Source organism: Drosophila pseudoobscura, chromosome 4 (genome assembly GCF_009870125.1).
Source record: "Drosophila pseudoobscura strain MV-25-SWS-2005 chromosome 4, UCI_Dpse_MV25, whole genome shotgun sequence".
NCBI classification, from domain to species: Eukaryota; Metazoa; Arthropoda; class Insecta; order Diptera; family Drosophilidae; genus Drosophila; species Drosophila pseudoobscura.
In genome coordinates this window covers 11,791,902-11,814,693 of record NC_046681.1, presented here as the reverse complement: position 1 = coordinate 11,814,693, position 22,792 = coordinate 11,791,902, and the positions used below count along the sequence as shown (strand labels likewise).

Genomic DNA, 22,792 nt, shown 5'->3' with positions numbered 1-22,792 from the left:
ATTAAATTTTACGCCATTACGCGAAGAGAGAGGCGGACAGGACCACGCGGGACCCGAGACCCGGGATCCGGGATCCGGGAACCGGGACCATCGAATGACATACAAGTCACGACTGCTGCTGGCCCGTGCGGATTGGTCCCATTGCCCACATGTGTAATCTGTTTGCCAATATTAAAATATTCATTCACCTTAATTGTCAACGGCCGAGAAGGACCCAAGGACGGCACAGGACAAGGACCAGAGCCCAGAGCCCGGACTTCGGTCCGCAGCCTCAAATTCTGAGCGCCACAACCGCGCCGAAAAATCTCTCTCTCTCTCTCTCTGTCGCTCTCTCTCATTGTATCCTGCTCTGTCTATATATATCTCTCAGAACGCCCAGACACACGCACACATATAATAACTTGATCTCTGTTGAGTTGTCAGCAGAACATCACGAAAATTGTAACGAGCAGCATCAAAAACAGAAAAAGACAACTTTTGCAGGTTATTTTCTGGTTTTTTTTTTGTGCTTTTTGATACCCTGTGGAATAAAAAGCGAGGATTGATTGGTTGAAGGGCAGGCTGCGGCAAGGAAAAAGCTGGAATATTGAACGCTAAGGGGAATGGGAACAGATGGAGTTCAAGAAACAACAGATCTATTAAAAATTGAGAGAGATGTGAGGTCTACTTTGCCCTGGTCTTAATACAGCCTATTACCAGCCTCTTACCATCCTCCTGGATCCCAGACGGCTCCCTTACAAAGCGGTTGTGGCTCCAAGTGCGGGGTTTTGGTAGGGATAGAACCAGTCATATAACTAGGAGAGACCCCTTTATGAAGAGGGATAGAGAAAGCAGTGGCGCGCACTCTTTGGGTACTAAAAACTCACCCTTAACTGCTAAGCCATACTGGGAGAGAGGGAGAGCGATAGAGAAACCGATGGCGCGCTCTCTTTGGGTACTAAAAACCCACCCTTAACTGCCAAGCCACACTGGGAGAGAGAGAGAGAGAGAGAGAGAGCTTGCAGAGCTCCCCTCCACATTCTCTACAGGGTATCCAGATGTTCGGGCACCTATAAATTTCTTTATTTTTATACCCGATACTCAAAATGAGTATTGGGGTATATTAGATTTGTGGTAAAAGTGGATGTGTGTAACGTCCAGAAGGAATCGTTTCCGACCCCATAAAGTATATATATTCTTGATCAGCATCAATAGCCGAGTCGATTGAGCCATGTCTGTCTGTCCGTCTGTCCGTCCGTCCGTCTGTCCGTCTGTCCGTCCCCTTCAGCGCTTAATGCTCAAAGACTATAAGAGCTAGAGCAACGATGTTTTGGATCCAGACTTCTGTGATATGTCACTGCTCCAAAAATATTTCAAGACTTTGCCCCACCCACTTCCGCCCCCACAAAGGGCGAAAATCTGTGGCATCCACAATTTCGACGATACGAGAAAACTAAAAACGCAGAATCGTAGAAGATGACTATATCTTCTAGAGTGCAAAATCTGAACCAGATCGTATAATTATTACAGCCAGAATCACGAAAACAATTTCACTCTTTCTCGCTCTGTCTCACTCTAACACACAGGTTTCATGGTCGGTTTTGCCAATTGTAAAATATGAGTTCAAGGATCTCAGAACCTATAAAAGCCAGAGCAACCAAATTTGGTATCCACACTCCTGTGATATCGGACCTTGACCGTTTCCTGTCCAAATTTCGCCACACCCCCTTCCGCCCCCGCAAAGGACGAAAATCTGAGGCAACCACAAATCTCAGAGACTATTAAGGCTAGAGTAACCAAATTTGGTACACACACTCCTTTAAGATGTCACTATAAAACGTATATCTCAGAATTTCGCCCCACCCCCATCCGCCCCCACAAAGGACGAAAATCTGTTGCATCCACAATATTCCAGATTTAAGAAAACTAAAAACGCAGAATCATAGATAATGACCATATCTATTAGATTGCTGAATCTGGATCAGATCAGATCATTTTTATAGCCAAAAGGAACAAATCAATTTGCAGTGGCTACGCAGCGCCCGACGTCACGTTCAGACTGATTTTCTGTCTCTCTCGCACGTACTCTTTGTCGTGTCGCTTAATATTAGCGGCGTCTGCCGGAGGAGAGCCATACTGACTTAGTATCGGGTATAACCGTAGAGTTGCGGTGTCCGCAGCAACTCACAACGTTCCCCCTCGTTGTTTCTTTTTGTTTGTTCCATTTGAATGTTTCGTGTGCGAAAATTTCGCCAATGCCGGCTACACCCACACACGCGTACCCGCAGATATTTGCACACACACACACACACACACACACACACACACACACAGACAAACACAAACTCACTTCCTGTGCAGTGCCTTTTTTTATTTATCTGCTTTCGTTGTGCTTTTCATGGGTCCTGGGCAGTGGGCGGATGGTTCGCTGGGGTCCAGGGCACAACAATTGTAATCACTGGGAATCAGCATGTTTCACATACCAACACGAAAATCTGTCGAACATAAAAAGCAAAAATGCTGCCGCCACATGAACCCACACACACGCCCCCATAAAATCAAACTGTTGAAGGTGCAAGTCCATGCGTGTGCGTGGGGGCAGCACAAAGTGCTGTGCTCTACGGAAACAAAAATAAAAAATGGGGATCAAGGGAGGCAGTCGAAGGCATAGATACCCTAGCACAGGCATCCCCTTCCCCAGGGCTACCAAAAACCTTCAAGAAGAAGTTTATCGTTTTATTTTTCCACTCATTTGGAACAATATTTGTTGCCAAAAAGCGTCTAAAAACCATTGGACCCCGCGAAAAGTGCACAATAAAAATTGCAGCCTTGGTTCCTCTGCCGTATGCCACGCCCATTGGTCCATGCCTATACGCATTTCCACCTTTTACGTTTCTCCATACGAAAATTCAATTTGCTTTTCAATATTTGTCTCTCTGTCTTTAGGGTCTCTCTCTCTCTCTCTCTCTTTGGGTCCATCTCCTTCGTTAATTTCGCTTTCTGTTACGTTTTTTGTTGACATTTAAATTTCATTCCGAGTTGTTGTAATTAATGATTTTTATGTATTGCCATAAAAGCGCCAATTGTTTGGCCAACGCCCGACAGGGATAAAAAGGTAGAAAGGGGGGGATAAGAAAAGTTTAATTTTTCATGGGCTTAAAATGTTGGAAAATATCATTAAAATAATGGGTACATGCTGAAGGATCTATAAGATCAAGAAGGATATTTAGAAATTTAAATCCAGAAAGGGATTTCCTTTCAAAAATGTAAATCTATGAAGGCGGAACCTTAAGGAACAATGTCTTGGACACCTTATAAGAGTTTTTTCATTGGGTAGGCTTTTCCGTTTGGATCTATAGATCTTTAAAGCCCTATAAGGGTGGGTAGACTTCGAGGATACATAAGTGAATCATTCGGCTTCTGGTACGAGGCCTACCCGAACAATTATACCAATTTAATTCAGAAAAAATAAACATTTTCCATCACTTTTTTTCTACCAAATTGCAAAAAAATACTCCACCTAAATGAACCTTTTCAGACACCTCATAAACTCTTTCCTTAACAACAAATGACACTGAATAGGCCTGAATAAATCGCATAAAAACTACTTTATTCAAATTACATATCTGCAGTCATATTCAATTGATTTTAATGGCAATTTAAAAGTATCTGCTAATGCGGCGGCAGATACCAATTACACAAAATGCCCGTCATTAAGGCACCCGAATAATGTAAGTTGCCTTAATCCAAGGACCAACAGCTGTGATAAATATTAATAATAATAATCCATTCAGAGCAAAAAAAAACACACACACACACACACTAGCCAAAAACAAATCCAATAATATTAATAATCATTTCGCAGTGAAAACCGCAACATTGAAAAGCGGATCGGGTGTTTCGAATGCATTTAGCACATAATTCACAAGCAATTTAAATGCAGAGCAGAACAGAGCCACCCCACCCCCACCCCACCCCCCACTCCACCGCGAAAAACATTCTCTCGCTCTATGCATCATTTGTTTGCAAATGCCCACACCGACCGCAGAAATATTTATTCACGTTTTTTTTTTTATTTTTTCGTACGGCGATTTTTTTCAATTTTCGCGCACATTTTTTCCCTTTGGCGTGTCAAACGATTTGCAAAAACCAACTGGCGGGGGGACAGGCGGGGCTGTTAACAATTGCATTTTGCAGTTGCTCCACCGTGTTCTGTGTCCTGTGTTTGGTTTTCTGTTTGTGCGGTCAGTTCTTGTACCTTTTGGGGATACCCTGTAATGGCGGAGATATGGGATTCAGGGGAGCAGTTGAAAAGCTAATTTTTGAATGAGAAAAACGATTTCTCAGGCAAGGTAGACTCTATATCGAAGCTACTAATGGCTCGCAGGGAACTGGAATACGAAAAAGGAACACATCCATGTTTCAGTTAAATATTCGGGGTTTAAAACAAAACTAAATAGAATTAATTTTGATTTCAACATAAATGCAGGAGCACTTATTTTTCAAAACGGTGCATATTTAATGTGAATATAAAAATAAATATATAGAAATAAAATTAATTCGTTGGTAATATATTTAATTTAAATATGAAAAAAAAATCAAAAATATTTAATTTAAATATGAAAAATATTTAATTTAAATATGAAATATATTCAATATAAATATTAAGTATATTCAATATGAATATGAAATATGTATATTTAATATTTAAATATTTTTAATTTAAATTAGAAATATTTCATATTTAAATGAATATTATTTATTTATATTTTTTAAATAAATTAAATATATTTCGTATTTAAATGAAATAAAATAAATAATTTAAATATGACATAAATGTAATTTAAATATGAAATTTAATTTAAATATGACATAAATTTAGTTTAAATATGAAATACATTTAATTTAACTGCAAAATTTATTTAATTTTAATATGTATTACAATTAGTTTAAATATGAAATATATTTAATTTAAATATGAAATTAATTTAATTTAAATACAAAATACATTTCATTTAAATATGAAATAAATTTTAATTAAAAATGAAAATATTTTATTTAAATATGAAATTTGTTTATTAGCCAAAATTGAATTGAAAATCACTTTCCTTTTAACAATTTCCACTCTCGGAGCAAAATTATTTGTACATAAATATTTGTAAATTAAGGTTTGTACAAAAATTTAAATTTCAGTGCCCTTCCTCTGATGGTAAGAATTACTCTAAGAATACTCTTTTTAGCGCCTTTGTAGATAGATATGTGGAATAAATTTATCCACGAATTCTACCCTGGAAGTCGATGAGTGGTCGGTAGAGTGTTTACTGTATTGATTCCCATTGAAGGCAACCGTATGGGTCCAATGATGTTCTTGTCAGAGGGGCAGAGAGCCAGAGAGACTCCGTACCAGTGCCAGGGTATCTCCTTGTCGATGATACCCACACAATGATAAGCTTCGCTTTCCCTCTCGTCTGCTGTTGTTTTAAGCGTTAAATTTAATTACTCGCCAATGGCTGGGAAAAACTATAAAAATTCATGTTGGCGTATATAGTGTGGCGGTGACTGTGTGTTGGGCGGTGGGGGGGGGGGGAGGGAATGCATTCCAGCGGAATATAGAAATTTGAACAGCTGCTGCCTTAAATAAGCACACAATCAGCAGAGAAAAGTTATAGTAGATTCCCGTATATTGGCGAGCAAGGGGGAAGGTGAGAGACGACCGCAATACACACACACACACATGTCCTGGAAATAGTTTTTCTATTAACCAAAATATAAATATTTCAATATATCAAATATGAATATGTATTTTTGGTATTTAAAAACAAAAAACAGACAATATCGAAAGAGAGGAAACTGAAACCGCAATTAATTAAAAACAATTTTTATTTGTCATTTGAGTTTTTTTTCGTTTTAGAGATTTTTGGCATGTCATAAAAGGATTTTTTCTTCTTTTTTTTTACGCTTAGAAATATGTGTGTTTTATTTAATTGTTTCAAATTGTGACGCGTGTGTATTTTTTCAACATTTTGATACATTTATAAATTATTTAATTGACTGATAAAATTTCTTCAATATAGAATTGAGCACTTATTTAGATATTTTTTATTGAATATTTCTTTCAATTTATACAAAAAAGATAAAGTACAAAAAAACTATTTTAATTTTATTTTGTATGATTTATATAGTTTTTCAGAGTTTAATTATTAATTTTGTATATAAACAATAAAAATATGTATGCATAATTCAAACAGATGAATATTGAATATTAAATATTTATTTATGTAAATAAATTTGTTTGTAGGAGGGCGGATCGTGGTAAAAAAAAAGAAAGTGGTAAATATGGATGTCGTATTTAATTTGAAAAATTTTTGTATGCTGGCTGATTGGAACATAATAAATCATGTATGTACAATGTACATATGTTCTAGCTCATGACGAAATTATACAAGGTGGTCCGCTCCCGCAATGCGCTGTCTTTTCGGATCTTATTTTGTTCAGCACAACAGAAATTTTCGTTCTTCGATCTCTCATAAAAAATGGCATCAAAGCGCTCTCAATAATGCTGGATAATTTTTGTATAATTTTATCATGTTCTAGCTGGAAAGCTAAGGCCGCCCGAGAGCCGTGTGGATCCTAAGAGCAAGCGCCAGAGAGGTGTTACAGAGCGCTGTAATGCAACTGGCTGTTAACGGAGTCTGTTAACCCGCCCTGCTAACAGTGCTGTTGCCCTGTTCCATGGCCTGATTTCTCTGGACTTCAAAGTACTGACGTAGGAGTACAAAAAAAGATCTACAAATAGCCCTATAACATTGTCGCTTTCAATTACAAGGTCTTGCCGATTTATGGCCAGATTTGATTTTCGGGGGAGAGAAACCCTCCTTATCGCGGTGGTCAAATGTTTGCCGGACACGCATTTGATTTTAATTAATTTAACACGAAATCATTCAGGCGATATTTCCGAAAATTAAGCGAAGCCCAGGCCCACATCGAATGGCTTATTGACATGCCACCACACACCGCACGGGCGAGTGGCAACAATAGGTGGCATAAATCCTAACGAAGGGAATGTCCTGCTTACATCTAAATCAATTTTATTGCCAAAAATTTTAGTTAATTGAGTGCACAATAATTATTTTAATCAATTAGGGGGCGGAATGAAATGAAAATTCTAAATATTAATTAGGAAATAAGATCTTTGGTTGGAAGTCCTGAATCGATTAGTACTTGAAAACGCACTAAAAGGAAAACCAAGTTTTCTTTTAGCGTTGAAAAATTTTCAATTTAAATTTTCAGTCAGCAATCTTTTTCGCTTGTTAACGGCCATTTACGGGATGGAAACTTTTGCCAGCAGCAGGCAGCAGGCCACCCCTTTATCCCTGCCCCCAACACTTGGAACTCCAGTTTTTGGTCTATTTCAAAGTGTTTATGCGGCTACAAAATGAAGCAAAAGCAAAGTTTTTCTTGACAAACTTTACTTTTTTGGTCACAGGAAAAACTTGTGCAGTTGGCAGGAGCCGCCAGGGGGACTGTGGACGAGGGACTGAGGGGTAGAGTGCGGCGGCAGGTTTTGGGAAAAGAAAAACATTTTTCATAAATTTAAAATTGCAAATTTTTTAGACCCAAAAAAAAAAAACAGAAGCTAAAAAGAAAAGAAATATCTGTAACGAGAAGTTTTGCGGCACAAATCAATAAGGCCCAGGGACTGGCCTCCAGCAAGACAATTGAGTTGTGTGTCCTTGTTGGGGGTGGGTGAGGGTGGGTGGCAGTCTGGGCCCGCACATTAGATAAATAGGCGCATGGCACGGAATACTGACCAAGGAGCAGGGACCAGGCCTAGTCCGGTCTAGTCGCAAGAGCACTGCAACGTTCGTTGAAACGTTGATGGCAATGTCTTAATTGATTTAACACGAAATCAGTCAAACGATAATCGAAAATTGCTACGCAAACTGTTTGATTACATGCAATGTGCCGGGGCGGTACGGTTCGGTGCGGGAGCGGTAGGGGCGGGGGGCGGGGGAAAGGTGGCTAGAATCCGCCGCACAATTGACCCATCCATCCACAGTCCACAATCCACTCAGCCACAGCACATTGTAACCCACTGCTCATCCGTTTCAACTACGCTTCAATGCTGACGGAGGAATTGACAGAGTTCTTATACCCTTTACTACAACAGGGTATGAGGGGTTTGTAAGGAGACTTTGACACAAAATAAAAGGAGGTATTCCCATCTAATTAAAAGTACATACAGCCATGCTTCGGTTATCGCAAATCGTGGTCTAATTTGTTTGGAATTCGTTAGATTCTTACAATTTAAAAAAAAAAAATTAAAAAATTTTATGAGCGGGGAAAAAAATATAAACATAATTGCTAATGTTTCAAGTTAATATTTGAACATCTTAATATTTCCAATAAATGTATTTTTTCTAAAATAAACCACACAGAATATTGCTATTTTCCTTTGACAGAAAAATATATTACAAAAATAATATCCAAATACTTGGGTTGCAGATTTCTTCTGTATTAAAAACCGGAGCACAAAAATTTCAAGTGTAATCGCAAAAATCTGAGCATAAATGATTTCATTATAAATATTTATTAAATATAAATTAAATATTTATTTATTAAATATAAATTATAATTTTTATAATTTTATAATTATAAATTTATATTTATTAAATATTTATTTATTAAATATAAATTAAATATTTATTTAATAAATATGAATTAACAATTTATTAAATATAAATTAAAAATGTATTTAATAAATATTATTTAAATATTTATTCGTGAAATATAAATTAACTATTTATTTATTAAATATAAATGATTAAATTATTATTAAATATAAATTAAATATTTATTTATTAAATATAAATTAAATATTTATTTATTAAATATAAATTAAAAATGTATTTAATAAATATTATTTAAATATTTATTCATGAAATATAAATCAACTATTTATTTATTAAATATAAATGATTAAATTATTATTAAATATAAATTAAATATTTATTATTACATTTTTTATTTATATTATAAATAAATATTTTTTCATATTAAAATGAATAGTCCCACAGTTTGAATTTTCACAGTGAAACTTTTCATATACCCAAGTGTTTTATTTCTCAAGATAAGATCCAACAGTCCTACATTGATTGTTATATCCATTACTTATCAAAATCAAATAAATATGTCCAACGATTTCTGATCATAAGTGTATCAAAACCTTCGACTTTCCAAATTCCAGTCTTCCTTTCTTGTTCGCTTTTCGGTCGGGTTTTCGGGGGACACATAATTGAATTTCCTAAATTACAACCGTTAGTTTGTGCGGCTATGGGGCCTTTGGGTGGGGGGAGGGCAGTAGGGCGGTAGGCGTGGCTCTGGCTATGGGTCGTATGAGCAATAGTTGTAATTGTGTGAATTTTCCTTGCTTATCATTCATAATCGCACTCCCCCCGCACTGCTCGGGCGCCCCTTAGCCACATTGAATTACAGTTTTCCGAGTTGCTTATCGCTGGGCTTTACATTCGATTTGGCAATGAACTGGCCAGCCGAGCCGTTCCATGCCGTGCCGCCAGTGTTGACTAATGCCCGTTAATTAGTCAACTGTAGGTTGGTCTTTTTTTTTTTTTTTTGTACTCCTATTTGCTTGGTGGTTTGTTGCGCCTAATGTTGTATAATTTATATTTATTTTTGGTTATTTATTTGCCATGTGCAAATCGTGGGAGGTTCTGAATGAGTGCTCACTGAATAATTCCCCTATGCGGGTCGTATATCTCTCGATAGAGAAGGCGAGAGAGAGAGAGAGAGGATCCAAATGTAATGGAAATTGATGAAGTGTTTTTGGACGGGGGCGGAAATGTTCCGATAAGTTTGTTTATGGTGTTGGAATATTATTTTTTGTGTCAAGGAGGGTTAATTCTAGAGCTTTATATTCTCAAGGAACCTCAATTGAAGGTAAGGAAATTCATAGATATTTTTTTACAATTTTTTGTAGGTAATAATTATAGAAATTTCTCTATTAAATACAAAAATTCGGGACTAGGGAACTTTGACTCTTTTAAATTATACAATATTATAGAATACAGTTTATCACCTGAAAATGTAACCATTTTTTACCAATAGAAGATACATATGACTCTCCAAAGAAATATCATGTTCTGTATAGGAGTTCAAAGTCAAAAGAGGCTTAAAAGTGATGCCCTGTATCCAGATCTATATCCATGGCGACCTTCAAGAGCGTGGATCCATCAAAGTACAGTCGAACGTTATATGGAAATATACGAATTTTCTAATATCTAAATATTCCGATAAAACGTAAAACATTTCCATTCAACATTAACATCAGTTCTCATAAATAATCCTTTCGTAAGGGCGGTAAATAAAATGCAAATCCCAAATTTCGTAGCATACTTTTTTGGGCACCCAAATTGCATAATTCCGTATCGGAACGGGGGATATGTATTGGTGCTGGTCAGATATGAGCAATTATGCATGCATAAACAAAATGCTCATTTTGGAATGGTGTGGAGTGGGCACACACATACATACATCGATGGTGGTGGAGGGGGGTAGGGGAGAATACGTGTGCAAGTTGGCACTTAACCTTTCTGTCTCTGTCTCCCACGCACTATCTCGCTGTCTCTGTTGTGCGTTGGCAATTGAATTGCCAATGAGGCAAAAGTGCCATCATATGAATTAATGAGCAGACGCCTTGGAAACAACAATAACCACATTAAAGCGAGAGACAGAGAGAGACAGAGAGGGAGAGCTACAGATGCGACAGAGATACATCCACCGAAAGACACAGATACACGGGATACACAAGATACAGAGAATCGGCATTAAAGGAGGAGAAGAATGGCACTATTGAGTGTGATAATCCGCAGGCCTTTTTGCTTTCGCTTTCGCCTTTCACTTTGTGCGTGTGAAATATTCATGCACTGCATATGTCTCTCTGTCTCCCAGGTGTGTGTGTGTGTGTGTGAGTGCCTGCGTGTGTGTGTGCGTGTGGGGGTGGGGCTCGTCTCCCGCATAATGCTGCAGCAATTTTCTCTTTTCGACCAGAAAACCACTTGACCAACTTCTGGCCTGTCTGTCACTGGGGAAAATGCCAGCAAGATGATGTCTAATCAGTTTCATCATTTGTGGGCGGATGCCGTATCCCATCCCCCACAGCACCAGTCAGGGGTGAAACGAAAGAGGCAGCCAGTCAGGCAGTCGCTGAAAGTGTGCCTCATGGCAAAAACAAAACCTGCGAATTTTAGTCACATTTTTAAAGCGCGAGTTGTTCGAAATTTTTCTAGAAAAATTTTGAATCATTTTCTTGATTTATCTATGATTATTATACCCGATACGCAAAAAAGAGTTTAGGGGTATATGTATTAGATTTGTGTGGAAGCTTTTCCGACCCCATAAGTTATATATATTTCTGATCAGCATTCCTGCGACTCACAACGTTCCCCCTCGTTTAATATTTTTTTTTACTGTCCTTTATCTCAAGTAGATCTCTTTCCTCATCAGAAATGTGTAGAACGAAATCAACAACATCCAAGAGATCGTGAGGATTATAATTTATAAAAGTTATACAAATTATGAAAAAGAATTAATTTGATTTTTATCATAGGAATTCTAAAAAATGTTTCAAATTTGAATAATAAAATTCATGACATAAAAAATAAAAATTTTAATAACAATAACAAAAACTAATGAAATACAAATTTAATTTCGATTATAATTTTAAAAAATAAAAAATAAATGGTCGATGGTTAAAAATAAAACTGGTTTATGATTATTTGAAAAATTTAATATTAAATTAGCTTCAACATAATGATATACAAGTTAATTTGGGATTTCTATTGTTAAAATTTATTGTGGAATACAAAAAGTAAACTCTGTGTTTTATTATAAAGCACCTTTTTTAAATTTTGTAATACAAATTTTAAAATTAAACACATTTTTTAATTTTTAAAACAACAAATTATTTACAACTTTTATTATAAAAATTGAATTGAAAGTAATCTACTGTTCAATACCATTTGTTTGGTGTATAATATGTCCTTAAAAAAAAATAAATAAATAATATTACAAAATAAAAATAATTAATTTGTATAGCTATGTAATTTAAGAAACATTAGTGTTACTATCGAGTCTGGCGATAAGCCGCAGCTCAAGTCAGATAAGAACAAGTTCCATCTTCCATTCCCATCTCTAGATCTTTCCATAGCAATCATTTACCATTGATTGAATTTTTGGTCTAGAAATGCGTTTTGCTCGCACATACATACATACATACATACACATGTACATGTGCACAATCCATACATATGTGTGAGTATTTATTCCCGTATATTGATATGCATGTCAGTGGGAGAATAGGTCAAGTGAGACGCAACACATAGGAGACATTGGTAGACGTAATCGTCCGGACTTATTTTACCTACAGTATAGTCACGCCCCCTCCTCCACCCACCCCCTCCAACAAACACTGCCCGTGGGGGGAAGTGCGGGGGGGACAGAGACAGGAGGAGAATGGGATTCATGCATAAAATTATAATAAATCATGGTGCGCAATAAATATGGAATTCCGAGAGAGAGCGAGAGGAGAGCGGAGCCCTGCCCTGCCCTGCCCTGCCCTGCCCTGCCCTGCCCATATGCGTCGTGGGCGTCGATAAGCTGCCCGAAAAGCGGCTAAACATAATCGAAAACGCGTTCTGTTCTGGTTCTGGTTCTGCTGGGCCCTTTCCCCAGTAACAACCCCATTCCCATTCCACGATTTCGTTTTCTTTCGGCGTTTTTGTATTTAAATATAAATGAAAATGTTTTGCAGCCTGATTGCGGCATATTTTGACGCAGCCCAGGGGGCGTATAGCTGGTGAAAGTCGGGGCGAGGGGGTGGCTTGGCTCTGTTCTCCATTTGGCTTTTCCTTTGATAAAATCACGTACAGCTTCCTGAGGCACTGTGGCACTCTCTCCAAAAAAGGCTTAAGCCTTAAGTTCTTGCGCCTCCAACAAAAGGAAGCGTTTGCCTCTTTTTGTGTTGTCTGTGCCTCAAGTGTCGTTGTCGTTGTCGTTGTCGTTGTCGTTGCCGTTGTTGTTGTCGATGCGTCACTGGAAACCATCCTAGAGCTCAACTCCTCTCATCCCAGTCATTGTAACACTTGAGATGGTTCTGAAGTGTTGAGATATAAGCAGTTTATACGACTTTATAAAGAGTCACATGTGCCACCAGGCACCAGGCACCAGGCAGCTATCGCCCGAGTGCATTCAATGAAGTCGAAAAAGAGTTTTGCCAGCCATTTCATGGATGTTTAGCCATGTCCCATGCTCCCCGGCTTATTGAAAATGCCGCTAAGTAACCGTTCAATTTCATGCCTGACTGCCACCAGGTGAGGTCAGAGGGGGTCCATTCAAAAGTTTTCGAGTGTTACAACAACCAGTAGCAGGAAACGAGTGAAAGTAAGCAGCAATCTTTGGTTTTTTTTTTGCATCAGTAATGAACGAATCTCACAAGATAACGAAAATGTGCGTGTGAGCAGGTTCAAAAAACAGAAATATTTCATATTTCACTGCGGAAAAATATTTCCTCATTAAATATGTAAGTTTCTCTGAAATACCAAGCGGTAATGCAACCCTCTCGCCTCTGGCACATGAATAACCTATATATATACATAGATAATATATATATATATATGTATATACTCTATGTATAGCGTCACAATCTTCTGCTAAACGTATTCGCAAACAAAACGTCGTTGTTTCTGTTTGTCGTCACCGCCCGAACCGACCGTCCCGCCCGCCCCGGCCCGCGTGCTCGACGATGGGTGAAAAGTTAAACAAGTCCGCGCGTGCGGGATCGTGAGTTGCCTTAGCAATTTCGCATAATGAAGCGAAACAATGGGCCACAATGCAACCATGCAACCACGAGTCGAACATGCCGCCGGGGCTAACCATATCTAGCCAAAAGTCAAACAAATTTAAGTACTTTTATGCGCCATAAGAGCCACCTGATGGAAATCTTTTATTTGAACAGGGGATAAAGATACAGACAGAGACGGAGACAGAGACAGAGACGGAGATCCCCTTTCTCTCCTTCTGCTGCAGGCACATGCTTTTTATCTGCAATCTGCACATCTGACTAAATGCATTTTTGCATCATACGAGGTTCTTAGGGTGTGTGTGCGGCGTCTTTCGTATCAGCGCGCTTTGTGCGATTTATGAATTAACTTTTTTCTTCTTTTATTTCTGTTTTTTTTTCGGAATGAATGAATGAAGTCAACTTGCACACACACACACACAGCAATCCACTACGTTTGAGTACGAAAAGAAGATGGAAGAGACATGGCAAATCCTTACAAATGCTGCTGCCCCAGACATATGTACAGTGGAAGAAAGGAAATGGATAGGATAGGAAAGGGAGAAGCAAAGCCAAGCAAAGCAAAAGCGATTCCACTGCAATTGCAAACAAAAGCAGAACCGCCCATGGATTCCCTTCTCTTTCTCTCTGCACTGATGATACTCGTAGGGGATATTCTTTTTTTGAAATCGCGTATATATAACATAAAATGACGGGGAGACGATGACGCTGGACGAACAGGAGATGCTCTATGGAAATGGGAAGGAATATATTTGAGAGAACGATATTACAAAAATGTAGAAATCGTTTAAAAAATTATGAAAATTATATAAAATATTTAAAGAATTAAAAACAATCAATGAAAAACCAGTAAAAAAAAATAAAACCTAGAAATAAACACAAAAAAAATACCACTCTCCAAGAAGAATAAGCTGTTATCCCTAGAGTAAACTAATTTTGTAATCATTATTAATGAATCAATAATTCCGAAATTAGTGCTTTTAAAAATAAAAAAGTTTTTTAAGAAAAAAAAATTAAATATTATTGTTTATTAAAATTAAATGAAGCTCCCTAAAGTAAGTTATAAATAATTAATAAAGGATCAATTATATAGAAAGTAGTCCTTGTTTCAAATTAAAAAAAAATAATACGTATAAATAAAAAAAAGTAAACATAAAAAATTCTAATAAAATATAAAAAAAATATTTTTTTAAATTATTTAAAAAACTTATATAAAAACAATTAAAAAATATCATAGAATAAATAGATACAAATAAATAAAAATAAGTAAGTTCAAATAAATAAAAATGAGTAAATAAAAATAAATAAATTAAAACAAGTAAATTAAAATAAATAAAAAAATCAAATAAATAAATCATTTTTGTATATTCAAATAAAATAAAAATTAAATCTACAAATTTATAAATATGAGGAATATAATGTAGGGATAAATATGGGGTCTTGTCGTGTATTTAAGCTTTTTGACTAAAAAATAAAATGCTATAAAATATATAATGCAAAATACCATTAAAATATAGGTATATCCCATGTCCAGAACTCTCCCATAGCGCAGGCCCCCACCCTTTATCTCCGTAGAGAACTCTGTAGCGTGTAGCGTAGAAATTTGCAGATTGCTTGGCGCTGATAAATGGCAGCTCATGTCTTTGAGGCGGCATCCCGCTACCACCCCGGTCCATTCGGGCACCACCTACGCGGTCTGCTCCCACCCCTAAGCCCCGTCCCGCTCCAGCCCCCGTTTTGCATTGCATATCATATTAGTTGAACTTTTGTGCTTACAATCTTCCCATTTCTGTGTCTGTGTGTGCTTGTTCCTCTCGGTTCTTTAATTGAAATGCCTCTCAGACTAACGAGTGACTTGAGTTGCACACGTTTTGCGTTTTGTTTTGACATAATTTCCACTTGCCTGCAAAAGTGCCTGCATTATGCATCGAACGAAGGGGCGATGGGGCTCTGGGATGCCTGGGCTCTGGGCTCTGGGTTTGGGTTTGGGTTTGGTTTCTTTTGAGCACATATTTGCTGATTGCATATAGATAGGATTTGTCTAGTGAGTATTTACAGAGAGATAGATGGTTTGCCAGATGGGAATTTTTGAGTGTGTGATGAATGCAACACGACACGACACAAACACACAGACATAATTCCAAATCGAAATGGATACAAGGCATTTTCAAGAGAGGCAAACCATAAGGATCTTCAAAGGTAAAGCCAGGCCCCTATCTTCGATGGATTGCCCATCTCTAAGAAAATATGCTCATGAGAATCTCTCTCAAATAAACCCATAAATAACCACAAAGACGACTCATCTCTGGCCATTTGCCATAGATATACTTAAAGTTGGAAAAGTCATGCACTTAGCCATTGAGATTTTGCTTATCAATGAGCAGGCACTGATAAGAAGCCACTGCCAATGAGCCGGCAACTTCTTTCAGGCACTGTCTGATATTAATTTCATCAAGTCTCCATCAAAAGTGCAAAAGTCATGGCCACACAAGAGTCATAATCATGCGAATGTCAAAGTTAATGCCGTCTCCAGTATCCAAAAAAAAAAGCAGCATAAATGTGAGAAACAGAGTTCATCATTTTATGGGCTGTCATTGTTGGGAATTGCTTTCGGGTTTGAGTTGTATTTTTTTCTCTCTTTTTTTTTTTGCCTTGGTTTAGCCTTTATCTGCGTTTTGCGTTTAAGTGATTTGACGCCTCTCCAAGGGCTTATGCTTTGTCATTTTCTCACCCAAAGAACAAAAAAGAAGAGATAATATTCGACTTCAGTGGTGTGCTTTTTAGTTATGCACGGGATTGGATGTGTTTATATTGTTTTTAGGGGGGCTTATCTGCATTATAATTCAATGAATCGGGCTGGTCGAAACATATATGATTATTTTCCACCATTTTGGGCGCGAAATGTGGGATTTTTAATTAAGATTAAAGCATAAATAGAGCTAGTAGCCCTCTATTAAGGCATGAGGGAGCAAAAACCTATTCTATGGCGGGTTTTAATTCTCTTATCGCCTTTGTCTCTGACCGCAGACCCCCTTCAATGCATTCGTATTCTGAGTCGCTCCCTGAATCCAACAACACAATGCATTATACACTCGAAATTCTCTATTCCGAAAATGCATTTATTCCCAAAGGACTTCAATTATTAATTCTGCAAAAATGAGTTCTATATTACGAATTATTCGTATAATGAATTCCCCTTGAGATTCGCTGTATGGAAGCTCGACTTTTGTATTTTCGAAGTCTTTGGTAATGATCATTTGACATTTTTTTAATCAAAAATACAAAATACAATCCTAACTATAATAAAATAATAATCCAAGAGAAAATAATATTTGAGATATATACACTAAGAAGGTGTAACATTTTTTTTAATAATTTTTTATATATTTTATAACAATTTTTTTTTATAATAGTTTTATATTTTTTATAATAATTTTTTTTTATAGTAATTTTTTGTATTTTTCAATAACTTGTAATATTTTATAATAATTTTGTTTATAAAACTGTTTTTTTTTATAATAATTTTGTATATTTTATAACAATTTTATATTTTTTATAATAATTCTAAATTTTTTATAATAATTTTTTATATAATAATAGTTTTTATATTTTATAATAATTTTTATTTTTTTAAATAATTTTATAAATTTTATAATTATTTTTGATTTTGTATAATAATTTTTTATTTATTATTATAATATTTTGTAATTTTTATTTGAATATAAAATATTATAACGGGTACAATTATGTTGTTTTACTTGTTACTATAAGAGCAACAGTCACAGGAAAAATTACGATAATTAAAAAATAAAAATATTAAAAAAATAAGATTATTTGGTTAAATTATCTGTCCAGCTTTCTAGGGTAGAGGTCCTCTTAGCTCATCACCCTCAACCCAGCTTATGATTTTTATAAATCCCCCCCGAACTACTTTAAAACTTTATTCTCATCCAAGTAGTTAGGGCATTTCGTATTCCAGATTAATCAAAACAAAAAAATATATATATTTGTTTTTAAGAATAACTAATTTTATTTCTGGTCTTGTAAAATGTCGAAATTTAGTCAACTTTTGGCGAAAACACTCAATGAACCACCGAAAACACGGCCCAGTGAAATGGAATCGTTGTGCGACATCAGTTCCAGTTCCCTGGACGAATCCACGTATCAGGATGCAATGCTGGATAGCAATTCCTCAAACAAAGAGGTGCAAGTAAATCTGATGGACTCCACGCTAGAGGACCGCTTAGATTTACTCTCCCAAGAGATTCTTTGTATGAAAGCCACGATGCTGTCTTATAGAAAATGCATGACAGAAATGAATGAAGATGTCATAGAGGTTTACTCGTACATGTATGATATTTTCAAACGATTTGAAAAGGAAGATCAAATGAAGCTTCAAGCCAAAGAGAAGGATCGTGTACAGAAGAGAGAAGGCCCCGAAGAAGGGCAACGAAAGGCGCCCGATGCCCGATCCGTAAGCCCAGGACGTCTTGAAGGTGGCCGTGGCTCTCAAACTGAATCCCTTGAGAGAGCTGAGAGACGACAGTTCCTTAAAAATATGCTGTCGCACAAAAAATCAGATTTTAGCATCAATCTTAATCGGAATAATGTGCACTTTCCGGAGCTGCAGAAAATACTAATGGAAAAGAAACGATTGACCCGCAATTGAATTTCGTTGAAATAAAAATACACTTAAAGACAGTTTAAAGAGTGTGATTACCCCAATCAAAGCCTCTCCCACCTGATGACTTCTTTACACGTTTTTCTTTGTTGTTGGTATCCAGCTCTCTGTTTCGTTTCGTTTCGTTTCATTTCGATTGCTTGGCAAACAAAACAAAGTGCAAATTTATGTGGCAAACCACTTCGAGAGAGGAAAAAAGAGGGGAATGCAAAGCTTTGATTGTTACTTGAAATGTATCTGCAGGGCAGGTCTCTCTCTCTCTGCCCTGTAAATGTAAATGTGTTGGCAAAGTGGCAAGTAGTCAGGTGCCTGCCTCTTCCATTCCATTAGGCTCAAGTTAAAGCAGTTTTAAAGTCGATATTTGCATTTGGTTTGAGGTGGGCTTTAGCTTTGGCTCTTCCATTCTATGGAATATCTAATCTTATGATAACAATTTCATTGTTTTGCCCTAAACGAGGTTAATTCGATTATGGGCTGCACAAAAGGCTGCCAACGGGATTAATTGATGAATGGTAAACCGATGGACTCTCCTGATGTCAAAGACAATTCCAAAAGGGTTCCCAGTCCCCATTCCCCAGTCCCAGTCCCCATTGTGTGCTCGTCCTTTTTTTTGTTCCTGTTCTTAGTGCTGGCAAGTTGTGTGCACTCAAAATAATAGACCAGAGCCGGGCAAACGGAGATCCGAGTGCACAAATAGAACAAAGAATCACTGGGGCCGACGAGTAGGAGTCTGTGTTTGTGTATCTCTGACTGCTGGTCTGCTCCTCTGCTGCTCTGCTGTGTAATGGCAGCGTTTACTCAATTTTTAGTACATAGTAAACGTATTTCTTTTATGGCCCCGTAGGTTATTTGTGTGTGCTGCAGAGAGCTAGGGCATAGAGAAACAATTCCTGCTAAAAGATATACATATACGAGTATGTACATCTGTATATCCCTGACACAATAAACGAACTTCGTTTCCTGAGTGGCCATTTTACTGCGAGGCTTTTTCACATGGGTGTGAGTGGGACCATCCTCCTTTCTAAGTAAATATTCCCACACAAACTCTTTCGGGTTAGCTTTTCCTGCTACTGGTTTGCTTTTAATTGCTTTCAAGTAAACATAGAATGGTGCTGTGCCCATTTATGGGAACATAAATATAATTGCCAGGTTGGGGTTTTTTTTTTTTGCATTTTTCGGTTTTTGGGTGGCCTTAAAATTTCAAGACCCTGGGCCATATGTGGCTCTAGATTTCTGTGCGTGTGTTCTCTGTTTGTTTATTTGTGTGCACTCTGCCCGTGGGTGTTATTTAATTTAATGCCACGATTTGGCAGTTTACATATTTACTTCTTCTCTGTGATTATTGTGGCCGACCCTTTGATTTGATTGTTAAACTGTTAAACAGGGCTTTCAGACCAGAACCAACCTCGTGGCAACACCAATCATCACTTTCGGTTGAGCGGAATATTAAATATTTAGACCTATTGATATTGTTTGTATTAAAGCCTTGTTTTGCCGGCCAGTGTTGCATATTTACACAAACCCGCAGTGTGAATGATTTTTTTTTTTTTTTGCTTAAATCAAAGGCTGAAGAGCCCAAGGGATCTGCAGGAGGGGGGGAGGGGAGTGCCAGTGCCAGCTGCATTAGGCCATAAATTTTCCAAAAAGTAAACAGTTAACATTTTATTGTTCTCCACCCCCACCCCCCAGTCGACTGTTTTAAATAATTATTTAACATTTTACATTTTACATTGTTTAGCTCGCGTTTTTCCCTACTGTCCCCCCTTCACCCCCCCCCCCCCCCCTTGCAGGAGTGGTGGGGCGGCATTTGTTTGTTGTAAAGATTTGCACGATTTGCATTTGTGCCAAAACGATTCATGAATGATTCATGTGTTCGCCAGACCAGAAGCAGATGTCGACAATACCCATTCCATGCGCATTCCCCGGGACTTCGATTCGATTCGATTCGATTTATATGTACAATGGGAATGGGAATGGGGGGCACGTGCCGCGTGGTATGGTGGAAGGCTTTAAAGAGATCTCCGTCCGGTCGAAAGAGGTTTTTCCGTTTTTGAATAACATCAACTAGTCTTCCCAAAAACCACATAGACACACAAAAACAAAGCACGTCTTGCCTAGCATGCCCACGAGATATATATTGTTTCCAAGTGAAGTAGCAATGCCTAAACGACAGGACACCTCAGGAGACTGCCTCGCAGTGGCCGATGAATCCATACGTGTTGGCCGCCGGCGACCAAACATCATAGACCATGGCATGAGACCCAAGCTGGGGAAGCTGCCGATCGGCCAGGATGTGAACAGAACCAGATACAGGCTGACGGAGGATGAGCAAACCATGTGGGTGACCACCGACTCGGAGGTAATCGGTGTGCAGAAGAAATACATACAGAAAATGGGCATAGACATGGATAATTACTTCAATCCCAAGTTTCCCAGCAAAGAGAATAAGAACAGGGGGAATACAAAAACGAAGGTATCCAAGCCGCCCAAGCTACCGACGATACCCGAAGAACCCGAAGAGGAGAGCATTGGATCCATGGAGCTGTGGAATTCCACGAAACTCCTGAATGCTGTGGCGGAACAAAGCGGCTCTCAAACAGCCTTCAATGTTAGGGAATGCCTAATGAATCCGACAACTGCCAGCAAATGGAGTAGAAAGAGCCTCCGTAGGCTACAGGAGGCCGCAGGACTAGACACTGTTAAGCCGGTCGATAGCCCCAAGAACTTGCAACGTCTAGGACCTGGAACTGGAGCTGGAACTGGCGCCTCCTCGTATAAATCGAGGAAAGAAATAGGAGTTCGTAAAAAAAAGAAAACCCCATTGACCTCCAAAGAGAAATTGATGAAAGAACGTGCCGAACGAATGGAGATGGAAATCAATGATCTAAAAAAGTCTCAAACCGAAGCCAAAGCCAAAGAACCTTTGCCCAATAACAGCACCTACTCCTTAGGGGAATCCCATCAGAATGATCCGAAATCTGCATTCGTTGGAGACGAGAAACCCTCAAGTTCCAGTGAAAACAATAACCTGGCAAAAGATCTGACCGTGATATATGAAAATCCCAATTTTATACAGAAAACGGACTCCAAAGGCAATTGTGTCATAAAAAAGCTGAATCAAAGCAAAACGAATTACTTTGAGTTGAAGGATACACGTTCAAAGGTAAACTCTTAGTATACCACTAAAAAGATACAATATTCTAGGTGAAATCTTGAAACCGCAGGTGGAGCATAATTCAAAGGAATTGGCTGTAATTGAACTAAAATCTGAGGCCGAGAAGAGCCTCTTGCGAAGCTGCTTGGTCCAAAACGAAGACACCCTCAAGGCGATCCAATCATCGTTGAAGCTCGTCAAAGAACTGCGCCAAGAGCTTGAGGGCCTAAAGACCAATAGGAGTATCAAATTCTTCGATATATCAATACCAAAAGGTACCATCCGTCTTCTTGTAACGGCTTCATTTATAATCAATATGACAGTTTTGCTGCTGGCATTGTTGGTCTATGTGAGGCTGCTGTTTAGAGAACCTGCCACGCCCACTTATTGGCAGTTTATACAGAAATATTTAACCAAAAAGTAGCTGCAAACATTATATATATCTTCTTATATTTTTTATAAGCAAAAAATCAAGCCAAATCAAAGAAGTCCTGTCATAAAATCAACTTAACGTAAGTGATGGTTTTTTTTTTTGGAATTTTTTAGCTTAATTTTAACGATCATCGTTTTACGGGCCCCTAAAGGAAAATACCAGAAATATCGGAACCTTGGGACACGCTGGGGCTATCCAGCATACAATCTTCTAGTTCTGAATCGAGAAAAGATGATTCGTTGGGTTTTATTTTCACTCCCAAAATTCAAACTGTCTCTGGAAAGTTTTTTTCAAATATATATTATCTATTTTGTTATATTTTATATTTCGTTTAAATTTACTTAAGAGTTACATTAGATGTTCTCCTTCTTAAATATTTAGTAAACTTTTTCCCAGGTTTTTTTTTTGTTTTTTTTTTTGGTATGCCACGTCTCCAGTGGGAAATGGAGATGAAGATGGAGAGGGCTGACAATCGCGCCAGTCAGCGTCAGCGTCAGCAAATGCAAATTTAATGGTCTATGAAAAAGGTAGACCAGGCAAATGCTTTTAACCACATCCGTTGCTATTAGTGGAGCATCGAAGTCGGGGGGGGCAGGAGAAGTCTGAATAACAATGGAAAATGATGCCAGTGGAAATGTGAAAATCAATGCGCATTAGTGCTTGGTGTTT

The 22,792-nt window shown here is 37.7% G+C and overlaps 1 protein-coding gene across 2 annotated transcripts; it reads left to right on the top strand.

The window, feature by feature from the left end:
* Nucleotides 1-20,623: 20,623 nt before the first annotated feature.
* Nucleotides 20,624-22,446, top strand: LOC26532452 (uncharacterized). Of its 2 annotated transcripts, none has more exons than XM_033380541.1 (3): nt 20,624-21,699; nt 21,761-22,202; nt 22,275-22,446. In XM_033380541.1, exons 1-2 carry the CDS (start codon nt 20,656-20,658, stop codon nt 22,112-22,114), a joined length of 1,398 nt encoding a protein of 465 aa, XP_033236432.1. In that variant the 5' UTR covers nt 20,624-20,655; the 3' UTR covers nt 22,115-22,202; nt 22,275-22,446. The 2 variants fall into 2 exon arrangements, with proteins under 2 accessions (XP_033236432.1, XP_033236431.1); XM_033380540.1 differs by having other exon boundaries at nt 22,264-22,446.
* The last annotated feature ends 346 nt before the right edge of the window (nt 22,447-22,792 follow it).

What these genes read in the sequence shown, in the direction of transcription:
- LOC26532452 (XM_033380541.1), top strand. Translation starts at nt 20,656, where the DNA reads ATGCCCACGAGATATATATTGTTTCCAAGTGAAGTAGCAATGCCTAAA. An exon ending in TGAAGGATACACGTTCAAAG is followed by an intron (nt 21,700 to 21,760) that starts GTAAACTCTTAG and finishes TTGAAACCGCAG; the next exon opens with GTGGAGCATAATTCAAAGGA.